The sequence below is a fragment of the Canis aureus genome, chromosome 7, assembly GCF_053574225.1.
Source record: "Canis aureus isolate CA01 chromosome 7, VMU_Caureus_v.1.0, whole genome shotgun sequence".
NCBI classification, from domain to species: domain Eukaryota; kingdom Metazoa; phylum Chordata; class Mammalia; order Carnivora; family Canidae; genus Canis; species Canis aureus.
In genome coordinates, this window is record NC_135617.1 from 7,360,604 (window position 1) to 7,373,256 (window position 12,653).

Consider the following 12,653-nt stretch of genomic DNA (forward strand, 5'->3'; position numbering starts at 1 on the left):
CTCCTGCCCGCGACACCTGGGTGGGACCCCACGCGGCCGCTGTCGTTTGCAAAACGAGGCGTCCCTAACGGCACCAACCGGTGCGCGCAGGGGCGGCGTCCACCTGCGAGGTCCCTCGCGCGCACCTGCCCCGCTCCGGGTCCCGGAGGCCGCCCAGGGGCCGCGATGGAGCCGACCTGTCCGGCACCTGCCTGAGCACCCTGCCCCTCGCGCCCCGCCACACCTGCGCGGCCGCACCGCGCCTCCCGCGGCTCCCGGGTGCGCGCCCGAGCGCTCCAGGGCACCCTCCGGGGCCGGCCCCCTCCCGCCTTTGTCTGGGGACCGGGGACCCCCCCCCCGGGACCCCCCCCCCGCCCCTCGCGCTGCTCCTGTGAACCGGCTGCCCCGTGCGGAGGCGGGGGCGCTTTTCAATGCGGCGCCCGCAGCTCCCTCCAGATTTGTAATCCGCCAAAAAGCCGCTGATTGCTGCAATCGTTACTTTTCATTAAAAAAACTTAGAAGCAATTTGGGAGAACCCTTCTCAATGAATACATTTACCCCCGAACGGTCTTTCTTCTCCGCCTCCACTTGATGAGTTTCTCTGGCACGAATCCGTTCTTACAGGCACAGAATGGGCAATCCCTTGATCCCCGTCAATTGTCATCCCGAGTCGGGGCCACTTTGACCGCCAATAGTGGGGAAGTCAGAGCTAATCCTCAGAAGGAATCACGGGAAAAGAAAAGCAACAATAACCAAGTCAAGCGTAAAAAATGAAAGAGAAATCTCTATTATCACTCACTACATTTCCCAGCTATGTACTGAAAAAATCAGCTCGCTTGTCATTCGAGTCAGACACCCGCACAAGAATCTGGGGTCGTGGCGGGTTGGTAGACTCACACGACGTGAGGACGGGGCTTGAGAGCCAAAGGCCTCTCCTCGGCCTCCGCCAAATCCCCTCACATCCGCCATGACCATTAAATACAGGCTGACTTTATTCTGTATGGGGAGGCGCGGGGGTGGGTGGCGGGGAGCCCCCAGCTGCGCGCGGATCCTGAGTCCCGGGACCCGGGGGGGGGGGCGGGGCCGCTGCCCGAGGCCCGCGCCCCGCGCTGCTCCGGGTCCTGCCGCCAGGCCTGGGCCGCTCGGTCCCCCGCGGGCGCAGGTGCGCGGGGCGCGCGCTCGGGGCCGGGGCCGGGGCCGGGGGCTCCCGCCGCTGCAGCCCGGGCTCCGGGCGGCGGCCCCCGCGCCGTGGGCGACGGGTGGGGCGCGAGAGGCCCGCGGGGCCGCGGGAGCAGACGCAGCGAGACCTGGGGGAGTGTGCAAACACTGCCACTTTCCACGCTGACACCTACAATTATCTGACATGGGCCTTGATTCCTTTATGCCGCAGCCAAGTGAGGGGCAAAGTTAGTTCTAAAGAGGCCGATGTAAAGCGGCCGCCGGGCCGGGTTCCAGGCGCCGCCCGGCCTCTCCGGGAGGGGAGCGCGCCCCCCGCCCCCGCCGCCCCCCCACCTCCCGCCCGCCCGGGAAGGAGCAGGGAGAGCTGCGAATGCCCCGTCGCCCGCGGATTTGGGATCGACGGCCCGAGTCAACCCCAGCACTGGACTGGGGGGACCGCAGAGGACATACATCCCCGAACACCTCGGGCCGAGAAAGGGCTGGGGCGCGGCTGTGCGCGCGCGGTCGCCGCCGGTCCCCTCCGTAGCCGCCCAACCTGCCTCGGGGAGCCTTTTTGTCTACTTTCGTCTCCCCCCGCGGCGGAGAGCTGGAGCTGCTCTTCCGGCCGCTCCCGGGGATGGTGAGGGAGGGCCAAGGGCGGCAGCAAGGCCACGAAGGCGGATTCCCTCCTCGCCTCCAAGGGGCCTCCGGGGCGCCCGAGCCTGGGCGATTCCCGCTCCGGCCCCCGCCCGGCGCCCATCTCCCGCAGCGCCCAACTCCCACCTCATCCCTGGGCATCCAAACCCCCGAAGCCCGTTGGGCTTTTCCCTCTGGAGAACCTTCCAGGCTGCCACTTACCCCCCTTTGCGCCACCCACAGCACACACACATTACACACACGGTATCACATAGGTGCACATGACATACACCGCACACTATTGATATGAACCTCTTCCCTTGTGTAGGAACATGCAGAAAAAACCGTTCACGCTATAACAAGCTTCTGAAACATACATTTACACAAGACCCGGACTCACCTGCATATACAGTCACACAACCTGCACACACGCCTGAACATCCAGGCACACAACGCACATGCACACCCTCCCAATTGCTCTCACAGTGCACCAGCACGCCCCTTGGGCGCGCACAGACTGGCTCCGCTGGTATGGTACGTCAGGCAGGGAAGGCTACTAGCCATCCGGGTGGGGGTCACCGGCTTTGGCCCTGGGACCCAGGGCCTCCTTTGGGGATCCTTGCCTGGGCAAATGCCCCCACCTGCCCAGCGGGCCTGTGCTCTGGGCCTGTGCGGCCCTCCACCCCTCACCTCGCGGGCGCTGCACTGGAGCTGGGGCTTCTCAGGCCACCACACCAACCAGGCTGGAGCCCGGGGCAGACTGGCCAGTGGGACTTGTTCACCGTGGCACCAAACACCGGCCCACGAACCTCCTTAAAGGAGTGGACGAGCTGCGGTGGCAGCCACAGGGGTGGGGAGTGGGATGGGCAGGGAAGGAGAGGGTCTGATCTGACTGACCCGCATCCCCACCCAGGTCTGGCAGCCCGGCCAGGAGGATGGTGGAGAGAGTGGGGGTGATAATCGCCATCTATAATGAGTGAGAACCCTGCCCCAGATTTACATAGACGTGGATCTCCGCTTAGTCCCCGATCTGGAAAGGGTGCTTGCAGAGAGGGCGACATTCTGCAATCCTAATTAGTGATTTTTGTCCCCTTGTTACTGGGCTCAGCATCTCATGCAAATGAACTCTTCATTTCAGCCACATTACCCCAGCTCCAGAATTAACTGACTCTTATCTTTAATGATATGCTGCTGAAGTTCTCCAAGCCCGGCTAGCTTTTTATCTTGATTACGCTAATCAATAAGAAATGATAGAGTAGAATTATAAACTCTATTGGCTTTTAAATGTTGCCGACAAGCCCTTTAGATGCCATTCCAGTTCATTGTTATTTATTAAAATGATCCTCAGCCTAACAACGATTGCAAATAGAGAGGCGAACAAGAATTAGCCTTGGGACTCATCCCAATCCGTTGCTGACACCTTGACCCTCCATTCCCCAGGGAAGATTCCTCAATTTGGGGGCTTGAAACGGTGGAAACATAAAAAAAATAAATAAAAATAAAAAACCACGCTGAAAGAGAATTGCTCTTTCAGAGGCGCAAAAGAACCAAAACAAATGCCCCTAAACAAAACAGAACAAAAAACCCTATATTGTGACAGCACGTTCCCCACTCTAACCAAATAGTCTTAAAGGTAGAAGCTTTCAAAAAGGTGCGTTGAGGCTCAGAGCGTCCAGCTCTAGCGACGAATCTGATCTGTAACACATGGGCACACCCTGCACCTCACTGACCCCTGCGCCCAGCTCACATACTTTTGCACATCAATATCTACAGACTTCTATATTTATGTATATGTAATTTCAGACAGAATTTGGGATATGCAATTTCTCCCACTTAGTTCTCTTGGGAGAAAAATGGAGCTTGAATCCCTTCCTTTCTGCAAACAGTATTTTCAACTCTAGTTGGATGACAGATTGGTTGTTGGCCCAGGTGTCAGAGCATCTGGAATGGGCAGTTTTGGGGTCCCTAGATGTCCTGCACCAGGTGGGCTGAGATCACCAGGAGCCCGTTCTTTCCTACCTTGGCAGCCCATAGCCTACACCCATCCAAAGTCCAGGCCCCCACGACTCCTGGGTTGCACTTCCCTCACAAGCCCAATTTGCGCAGGGTTGTTTCCCAAGGAACCAACAACAGTAACAACAAAGGGCATTTGGGGGCATTTTTTTCTTTCCTCCGGCTCACAGAGAATATAAAATCTTTATGTTGTACGTGAAAAACATCCCTCCTCATCCTGGATCCACGTGTCCACCCTCTTCTCACTCCCAGCCTCTGCTCTAAGTTTGGTCCTGGGTGGGGTTGGAGCCTTCTGCGCGCTCCAGGAGGCCCACCGGCCGGCGTGGCCCATCAGAATCATGTATAGATTTACTAGCTTTCATTTAGGTCCAATAAAAACCTATTAAGTGCCTACTCTGCATTAGGCACTTTGTCAGGAGCCCGACCCTGGCTCTGAGGCGTGGGGAACCTCTCCCTAGCTCGCTTGACCCTCCGCCCCCTCAGCGCTTTGGATGGGTTCTCAAGATTCGTGGCATTCAGAGCTCCAAAAGCGCACAAGCAGGAGGCACACGCACACAAAACACACGCGCCGCAACTCGGCCCGCCTTGCCCAGCAGCCCTGCGGGGCGCACCAAGTCTGGACCCGATTACGCACAGCCCTACTCGCCCCCCGCTTGGCTACCGGTCCCCAGACAGCCGCTAGGCCCCTCCAGCCCCTGCGGCTGCGAATTCGGCCCCTTTTCTACCTGGCCCTTCACCCCCAGCGCAGTCCCCGGCGCGGAGGGGAAGCTGCGTAGACGGCCCGGAGAAGGCGCGCCCCGCCGCTGAGCCGCGCAACCCGCAACCCGCAACCCGCGGACGCGCCGTGCGGGGCTGCGCGTGGGGCGCGAAGGGGGCCGGATCCCACACTCCAGCCCACCAAGGCCGCGGTGGATCCGTGGAAGAAGTTGGAAATCGCAAGCAGGCGAAGCCTTTTTTTTTTTTTTTTAAATGACATATGGGGGAAGGGCTGAATGTATCAAAATCATGTAAAATTTCTGTTCTTAGCAACATCCTTGTTATTAGGAATGATGACTAAACCGCCAGGATTATTCTGGACTGTAAGTTATCAAGAGCCCACTAATTTCACATTAAAGCCCATTGACTGCAACGTCGTGATTGAAGGGTTTTTAACAATTAACATAATCAGAAAATGAGCTGAGATAATTTTTATTCAACTCATTACTTTTTAATCATGTATTTCTTTTAATTAATATCTTCTCCGTGAACATAACACAAAGCGGAGCCCCAGTGCTGGCCCAAGCCAGCCTTCGGGACTGAATTTGACACAGCCAAACATTTCACCAGCCGCATTCATTGCATATCTATTGTGGTTTGGGTGAAACAGAAAAATTTTGCCCAAAAGTCACCATGCTGTTTTGAAACACAATTTAAGGGGTGGGGGTGGGGGAGAGCTGGGAGCAAACAGCCACTCGCTTTTGATTCGACTTGACTTTTATATTTGGGAGCCTCTCTTGGTTTGCAGCCAGAGGGATACAAATGGGAAGTAAGAAACAGAAGGAAGAACCTGAAGGAAAAAGGCTTTTGGAGATGAATGTCCCATCCTGGGTTCGAAGAGAAACGGGCTTTGGAGGCTCGTGCCTACACCCAGGCCAGCTGTGTTCCTAGGCTAGAGCTTGCCGGCAGCACGCCTGCTCCTGGCCGCCAAGTCTCAGTCTGGGCAAGGGGTGCTCGCCCCCACTCCCTGCGTCCCCATCCTTCCCACCACACGCTGGGCTCAGACCCACGCGGGACTAAGTCCCTTCGCTCCTGTGGCCCTATGGGGAGTGGGCGGTGACCTGCTGGCCTTTCTTTGGGCAGGATCCCATCGCAGCCAGCCCCTGCAGTGCCGACAGATCCAGGCATTTACATGGCTGTCTTGGTGCCTGACCCCACCTTATCCCCCAACACTTTTGGGCATTCCCAACCTTAGAGACTTGATCCAACCCAAAGACCTGAAATGAGGGGGAGAAAGGGCATTTTTGGTGGTGGAGAGGACTACAGCCTCCCCCTTGGCGAGCTCGCTCCTCACTAGAGTAACTGCAACCCAGGGGCACACCTTGCCTGTAGCCTGACCGAGAGGCCTCCGACACCTCCAAAAAAGGGGGGCTGTTTTTAGATTAAGATCTCTCATGCAGAGGGAGCTGCATCAGCCTCAGAAAAAAAGAAACAAAGCCGACCCCTGGTGGAAGAAAATGAAAGTTTAAGAATAAATATAAGGAAGGTTTGAGAGAGCCTCATGCTCAAATGCCTGTAACACTGGAGAGGAGGGGGAGAAGGATGAGAGAGAGGGCGGGAAAGGATATATAGGAAAAGGAAAATCAGAAGAGGCAGAAATCAGGGGAGATCACACAGAAGCAGGTGCAATGCAGGTGGAGAGAGCTGGGAAGTCTGAGACTCAGAGGGCAGATCTTTTTGAGCCCTTGGGTCAAGTATGCATCCTCAGTGCTTGTGGCCTGGGCAGTATCAGGGGATATGTGTGTGTGGGGGGAGGGGAAGCCTGGTTTCTTTCTCTTTCTCTCTCTTTTTAAGTAACTCTAGGCCTAACGAACGTGGGGCTTGAATTCAGCCTCAAGATCAAGAGTCCCATGTTCTACCAACGAGCCAGCCAGGAACCCCTCTTCTCTTTCTCTTTAGTGGAGGTTTCATGTTCTATGGCCACAGAGGGCAGATGGAGGTTTCTGTTGGACACTGGCAGCCACTGCCTGCCTGCTCCAGAGAGCATTCAGGTTCCAGAATCTTCCTTCCCTTTCCTCTAAACAAACCTCTTCTTCCCACTATCCTAACCTCTCAGTAATTGCAAGGTGATAGTAACTAAGGCAGAAATTCAACTTACCAAGAGGGAAAACAGCTTAATTGCTGTTTAATGCAAGCCCCACTCCTCTCTGGTATTTATTTGTTCTTGAATTTTAATGGAGAACATCTGGGGCACAAGGTTTCTGCCCACAGGATGGTGGTATTTCAGGCACTAGAGCAAAAGGGGAGGGAGAACCACTATACTGAAGCCTCTGCTGATGTCCAGGGCCAAACAGTTAAAAATAAAAGTAGAAAGAAAAAGGTGATATCAAAGATAAAGATCTCCCTGATGAGTAAGTCATGTTTATTTGGAGCACTTCAGCTTAATCAAGGAAGTGCAAAGGGGGGCATTTGTGTCTTTGAGCTCTTTTTGAAAGCCTTTCTTGAATCCACTATCAAGATGTGCCTCTGTGTGGCTCCCTCCTAATCTATCTGTCTTATCCTCTGTCCTCTTCTACATGTCCTGATCTTATACAGGGATTTCTTTCACACACCTTATCTCTCCTATACCTAGGACACGTCAGAAGCATTTTCTTCTTCCTAACCTCCACAACCATCCATTATCCATAACTTTACCCTGGGTGAGTTTTCAGGAAATTTGCTGAACTTTTTTACTATCCTGTGAGATCCAATTTGGGCTTATAAACCACACCTAGAAGGAGGGTGGTTCTGGGCTAGTCTTTCTGGAATCTAGTGTGAACAGATTCACAGCCACTCGTTGGCAACTGAGAACAACTTTGCTGAGGAGTGTAATGAGGATATTGTTAGAGGCTGTGTCTGAGTATATAATAGGAAGGAAAACCCATATGCTGTGTTTGTGACTCTCGAATGCAAGTGTCAAACACTAGGGGGAGGGTGATGGGAGAGGGCAGACATGCAGAGAGCACACTTGTTCTGAAATGTGTTTTGAGAGAAGCAGGTCAAGAGGATCAGTTTGGTGTCCTCAATAGAGGGTAAATAGTCTCTCTTGACAGAAATTAAGGAAATATTTATAGAATATAGTTGTAGCACATCTGCAGGAAATACTAGTAAGAGGTGAGTACGTGTTCCAGTGAGAGTAGACAGCACTATGTCCCACAACTTTTGTCAGTGAGAGTATAAGATTCTCTTGGAGTTTTTGCACTTTGTCCCCTGGTAGAGCCATTACTGGTTTCAGGAGAGCCTTGACCCAAATTTGACCCAAATGATGACTTAGGCTTGAAATGAGGGATGACAAGTCAACAAAGGGAGCCCTGGCAAATGAATCATGATTCGTGTGGCCACTGTCAAACCCACAGGCAGAACTATTATGACCCCACTTTGGCACAAGGCACTCTCCTCAAACCACCCCATCTCATATTTAAAGCTTTCATGAACGTTCATCTGTCCTCTTCAGTCTTTCCTGTTTATCAGAGAATCATGACCCACAGAGCTCATCTTAGTATCGTAACCAGTGTCCTGAAAACAGCTGAAATGTCTCACGGCTGCTCTAGCTAATTTCGATTTGGACTGAGTCTAAATGGTATAAAGCAAAGAGAAAAATGTACAATTATTAAAGCACTGAAAGTTTTGAGATAGCCAAACTGCAAAATTCAGGTCAGAATATACATGTAAAGACTGAATTATTTGAATTGTGTGCCCTTCTCTGTCATCAGATGATTATATGATTTTGCTTTACTTTGTGCTCTGTAGCACAAACTGCTTTTCAGAAGAAGCTTCTTGGGCATTCTCAGGGTTTGTGAAGAAAGAGCTTACTTAATTGCTTTGAATGGTTTGTTGGGACTCCATCATCCCTTTGGTATAAATCTGAAATTTTACTTATACTATATCCTTTTCTTGAGAGAAAGGGAGGGAAGGAGAGAGACAGAAACAGGAAGAGGGACAGGAAGAGGAAGAACAAGAACAAGAGAGAAGTGAGGAGCAAGAGGAAGAGAGAGAGAATCTTAAGCAGGCTCCGTGCTGAGTGGCTGGGCTCGATCTTACAACCCTGAGATCATGACCTGAGCCCCAATAAAGTGTCAAATGTTTAAACAATTGAGCCTTAAAAATTAAAAACAACAACAACAAAAAAACAACTGAGCCACCCAAGCACCTTATACTCTATCTAAATAAAAAGAAAAATGAACACAAATTAGCATTTAGTGGAAAATACCAAACCCGAATAAGTCACATTCTACATCATGTTATACTTGCTTTTATATAGCTCATATTGTGAAAATTTTCCCACTGTACACAAACATCCAGTATAATAATCTCCCATGAATCCATCACCTAAATCCAATAAGCATCACAGATTGCCTTCTTGTTTGCCTATCTCCCTCTTGGTTTGGCTAGAATATTTTAAAGTGGATCCTAGACATTAAAGGTCATTTCATCCCTAAATACTTCACTATACATCTCAAAAATGACATTTCATAGCACAATGGCAATGTCATACCTAAAGATAAACAATTCTCTAATATCATATAATATCCAGTCTATACTAAAAATTCTCCAATGGTCTATTTTTTTTTTTACAGTTAATTTGTTTGATCAGGATTCAAAGAAGATACACTTGTATTTGATTGTATGGCTCTTAAATCTTAAAAAAAAATTGTTGTCTTTGTTATGGTTTTTAAGTCTTTTATTATTTTTTAAATTAAAAAAATTAAAGAAAAACATTTTATTTATTTATTCATGAGAGACACAGGGAGAGACAGAGAGGCAGAGACACAGGCAGAGGGAGAAGCAGGCCTCCTGCAGGGAGGCCGATGTGGGACTTGATCCCAGATCCCAGAATCATGCCAGAGCCAAAGGAAGACAGAGCCCAACTGCTGAGCCACCCAGGCGTTCCTTATTGCTATTTTTTAAAGATTTCATTTCCTTACTTGACAGAGAGAGAGAGAGCCAGAGAGCACAAGTGGCAGTGGGGGTAGGATGTGAAGGTGGGGATCAGCAGAGGGAGAGAGAGAAAAGCCGACTGCCCTCTGAGCAGGGAGTCTAATGTGAGGGTCTCTGGGGCTCCATCCCAGGACCCTGGGATCATGATGTGATCCCAAGGCAAATGTTTAACTGAGCCATTCAGGTGCCCCGGCCTTTAAGTCTTTTTTTTTTTTTTTTTTTTTTTTTTAGATTTCATTTATTTATTCATGAAACACACACACACACAGAGGCAGAGACACAGGCAGGGGCAGAAGCAGGCTCCATGCAGGGAGCCCGAGGTGGGACTTGATCCCAGGACTCCCGTATCACACCCTGAGCCAAAGGCAGATGCTCAACCGCTGAGCCACCCAGGTGTCCCCTTTAAGTCTTTTAAAATCTTTTGCTTATAGTCTCTCTTTTTTTTGCCCCTTTCTTTTTATATGACCAGGTTAGTTGTCCTGAGGAGTGTTCCACATTCTGGATTTGCTTGCTTGTTTCTTCATGGTTTTCATTTAACAGAGATTTCATGTGTCAGTAAGCAGAGATTTTGACTTGTTTTTCTTTCTCCTATATTTCCTGAAGACTAGTAGTAAGGTCTAAAGATTTTAATAAGTTCAGGTTTTTTTGTTTTGTTTTGTATTTTTTGGGCAAGAATACATCAGAGGTAATTTTCATATTGCACCAAATCAGGAAGTCCACAATGTCTTGTTCTGTTTTGGGTGAAACTCAGATTGATTGATCAGTGGGTTGGGGTGATGTCAGCCCAGTTCTTCATTATATAGTTCCCATCATGCTCTGACCATTGTTTGAATCAGGTATTTCATTAGGAGATAGCATATTATTCTTTTCAAAGCGGAGTTTCTTTTTTTTAAATAAATTTATTTTTTATTGGTGTTCAATTTGCCAACATATAGAATAACACCCAGTGCTCATCCCGTCAAGTGCCCCCCTCAGTGCCCGTCACCCATTCACCCCCACCCCCCGCCCACCTCCCCTTCCACCCTCCCTAGTTCGTTTCCCAGAGTTAGGAGTCTTTCATGTTCTGTCTCCCTTTCTGATATTTCCCACTCATTTTCTCTCCTTTCCCCTTTATTCCCTCTCACTATTTTTTATAATCCCCAAATGAATGAGACCATATAATGTTTGTCCTTCTCCGATTGACTTACTTCACTCAGCATAATACCCTCCAGTTCCATCCACGTCGAAGCAAATGGTGGGTATTTGTCATTTCTAATGGCTGAGGAATATTCCATTGTATACATAGACCACATCTTCTTTATCCATTCATCTGTCGATGGACACTGAGGCTCCTTCCACAGTTTGGCTATTGTGGACATTGCTGCTAGAAACATCGGGGTGCAGGTGCCCCGGTGTTTCATTGCATCTGTATCTTTGGGGTAAATCCCCAACAGTGCAATTGCTGGGTCGTAGGGCAGATCTATTTTTAACTCTTTGAGGAACCTCCACACAGTTTTCCAGAGTGGCTGCACCAGTTCACATTCCCACCAACAGTGTAGGAGGGTTCTCCTTTCTCCACATCCTCTCCAACATTTGTGGTTTCCTGCTTTGTTAATTTTCCCCATTCTCACTGGTGTGAGGTGGTATCTCATTGTGGTTTTGATTTGTATTTCCCTGATGGCAAGTGATGCGGAGCATTTTCTCATGTGCTTGTTGGCCATGTCTATGTCTTCCTCTGTGACATTTCTGTTCATGTCTTTCGCCCATTTCATGATTGGATTGTTGGTTTCTTTGGTGTTGAGTTTAGTAAGTTCTTTATAGATCTTGGAAACTAGCCCTTTATCTGATATGTCATTTGCAAATATCTTCTCCCATTCTGTAGGTTGTCTTTGAGTTTTGTTGACGGTATCTTTTGCAAAGCAGATTTTCAAGTAACTTATTTCTTTTTACAGAGATACTTATAATTCCCTTATTGCATGGAGGAGTAATAGAGAAGTCACTTTGGGGATCACACTATGAATAACTAAAATCTAAGTCTGCTGAATTCCAGAATTCAAATTCCTTTCTATGGCAGGAAACCTAATAGGTAATAATGCTTCCTAGTATCTTGCCATTTGGAATCCAAAGGAGTATTTTAAAACTGGGCTCAAAGGTCCAAAGTCTTTTGACTTAAAAATCTTGAGTATTAATCAGTTTGGGTCTCTTTGGTCTGAATACCAGATATAAGAAATTTGATTTGCTTGGTTATGAACATCTAAAAGCCCAAACCATATTCATTGTGTGTTTTTAAAAGTATTTTATTCATTTATTCATGAGAGACACAGAGAGGCAGAGACATAGGCAGAGGGAGAAGCAGGCTTCTCGCAGGGAGCCTGAGATGGGACTCAATCCTGGACTCAGGGATCATGCCGGGAGCCCAGGGCAGACACTCAACCGCTGAGCCACCCAGGCAATCCTCATTGTTTTTTGTTTTTTTAATTAAAAAAAAATTTTTTTTTTAAGTAGGCTCCTTGCCAAATGTAGGGCTTGAACCTGTGACCCTGAGATCAAGAATCACATGCTCCACCAACTGAGCCAGCCAGGTGCCCCACATCTTTATTGTTTGAGTCAACTTTTCATTTGCATAACATTGGACAGATAAACCAAAGAGGACACTTCTCTCACTCAGGAATATTCTAGTCCCCAGCAACGAACTGTTTAAGTAATGGTTGTGTTCAGCTGAAAGTATCAGAAATGCCAATTTCAGGAGCTTAACAATTAGGATTTTTTTTTCTCACATAACAAGAAGGCCTGTGGTTAGCAATTGCTGGCTTTGCTTTAGGGGTTTGATGATGACATGGAAATGTTATCTCTTAGTCTTTTCCCTTAGAGCTCAAGATGGCGCCTGCATTTCCAATCTTCATGTCTGCATTCAAGGCAGAAGAAAGAGGCTCAAGAAAAGGCTTATGCCAGCCACATCTGTCAATAAGGAAAACATAAGCTTTATCAGAAGCCCCCTAGCAGTATTCTCTTTGGTCAGAACTGGGTCATTATGGCATCCTGACCTGCTAAGGAGCTGGGAAAGCAGTATTTGGCTTCCAAACTTCTATAGTAGAGACAGCAAGGAGATACACACCATTTTCTATACTTTGATAAAACCAAGTTCCTCAGCCATTCATTCTAAGGGACAAATTGTAGGGAATAAGCATGTCCATAAACCCCTTTGACCACAAGGG

At 49.1% G+C, this 12,653-nt stretch overlaps 1 protein-coding gene and 1 long non-coding RNA gene across 4 annotated transcripts in view; one reads left to right on the forward strand and one right to left on the reverse strand.

Annotated features, from left to right (window-relative positions):
* LOC144317032 (uncharacterized) overlaps nt 1-12,653 on the forward strand; it is a 65,155-nt gene that overhangs the window by 39,033 nt on the left and 13,469 nt on the right. The gene's annotated exons all lie outside the window — the stretch shown is intronic.
* Nucleotides 1-12,653, reverse strand: part of LOC144317031 (uncharacterized) — a 69,962-nt gene that overhangs the window by 22,951 nt on the left and 34,358 nt on the right. The window contains exon 2 of one of the 3 annotated variants that reach the window (XM_077902867.1): nt 538-688. The exons of 1 other annotated variant lie outside the window; for it this stretch is intronic. In XM_077902867.1, coding sequence (XP_077758993.1) covers nt 538-643 — 106 coding nt within the window. In that variant the 5' untranslated portion in view covers nt 644-688. Of the gene's footprint in view, nt 1-537; nt 695-12,653 lie in introns of all 3 variants that reach the window. One more of the 3 variants, XM_077902868.1, reaches the window with a different exon arrangement.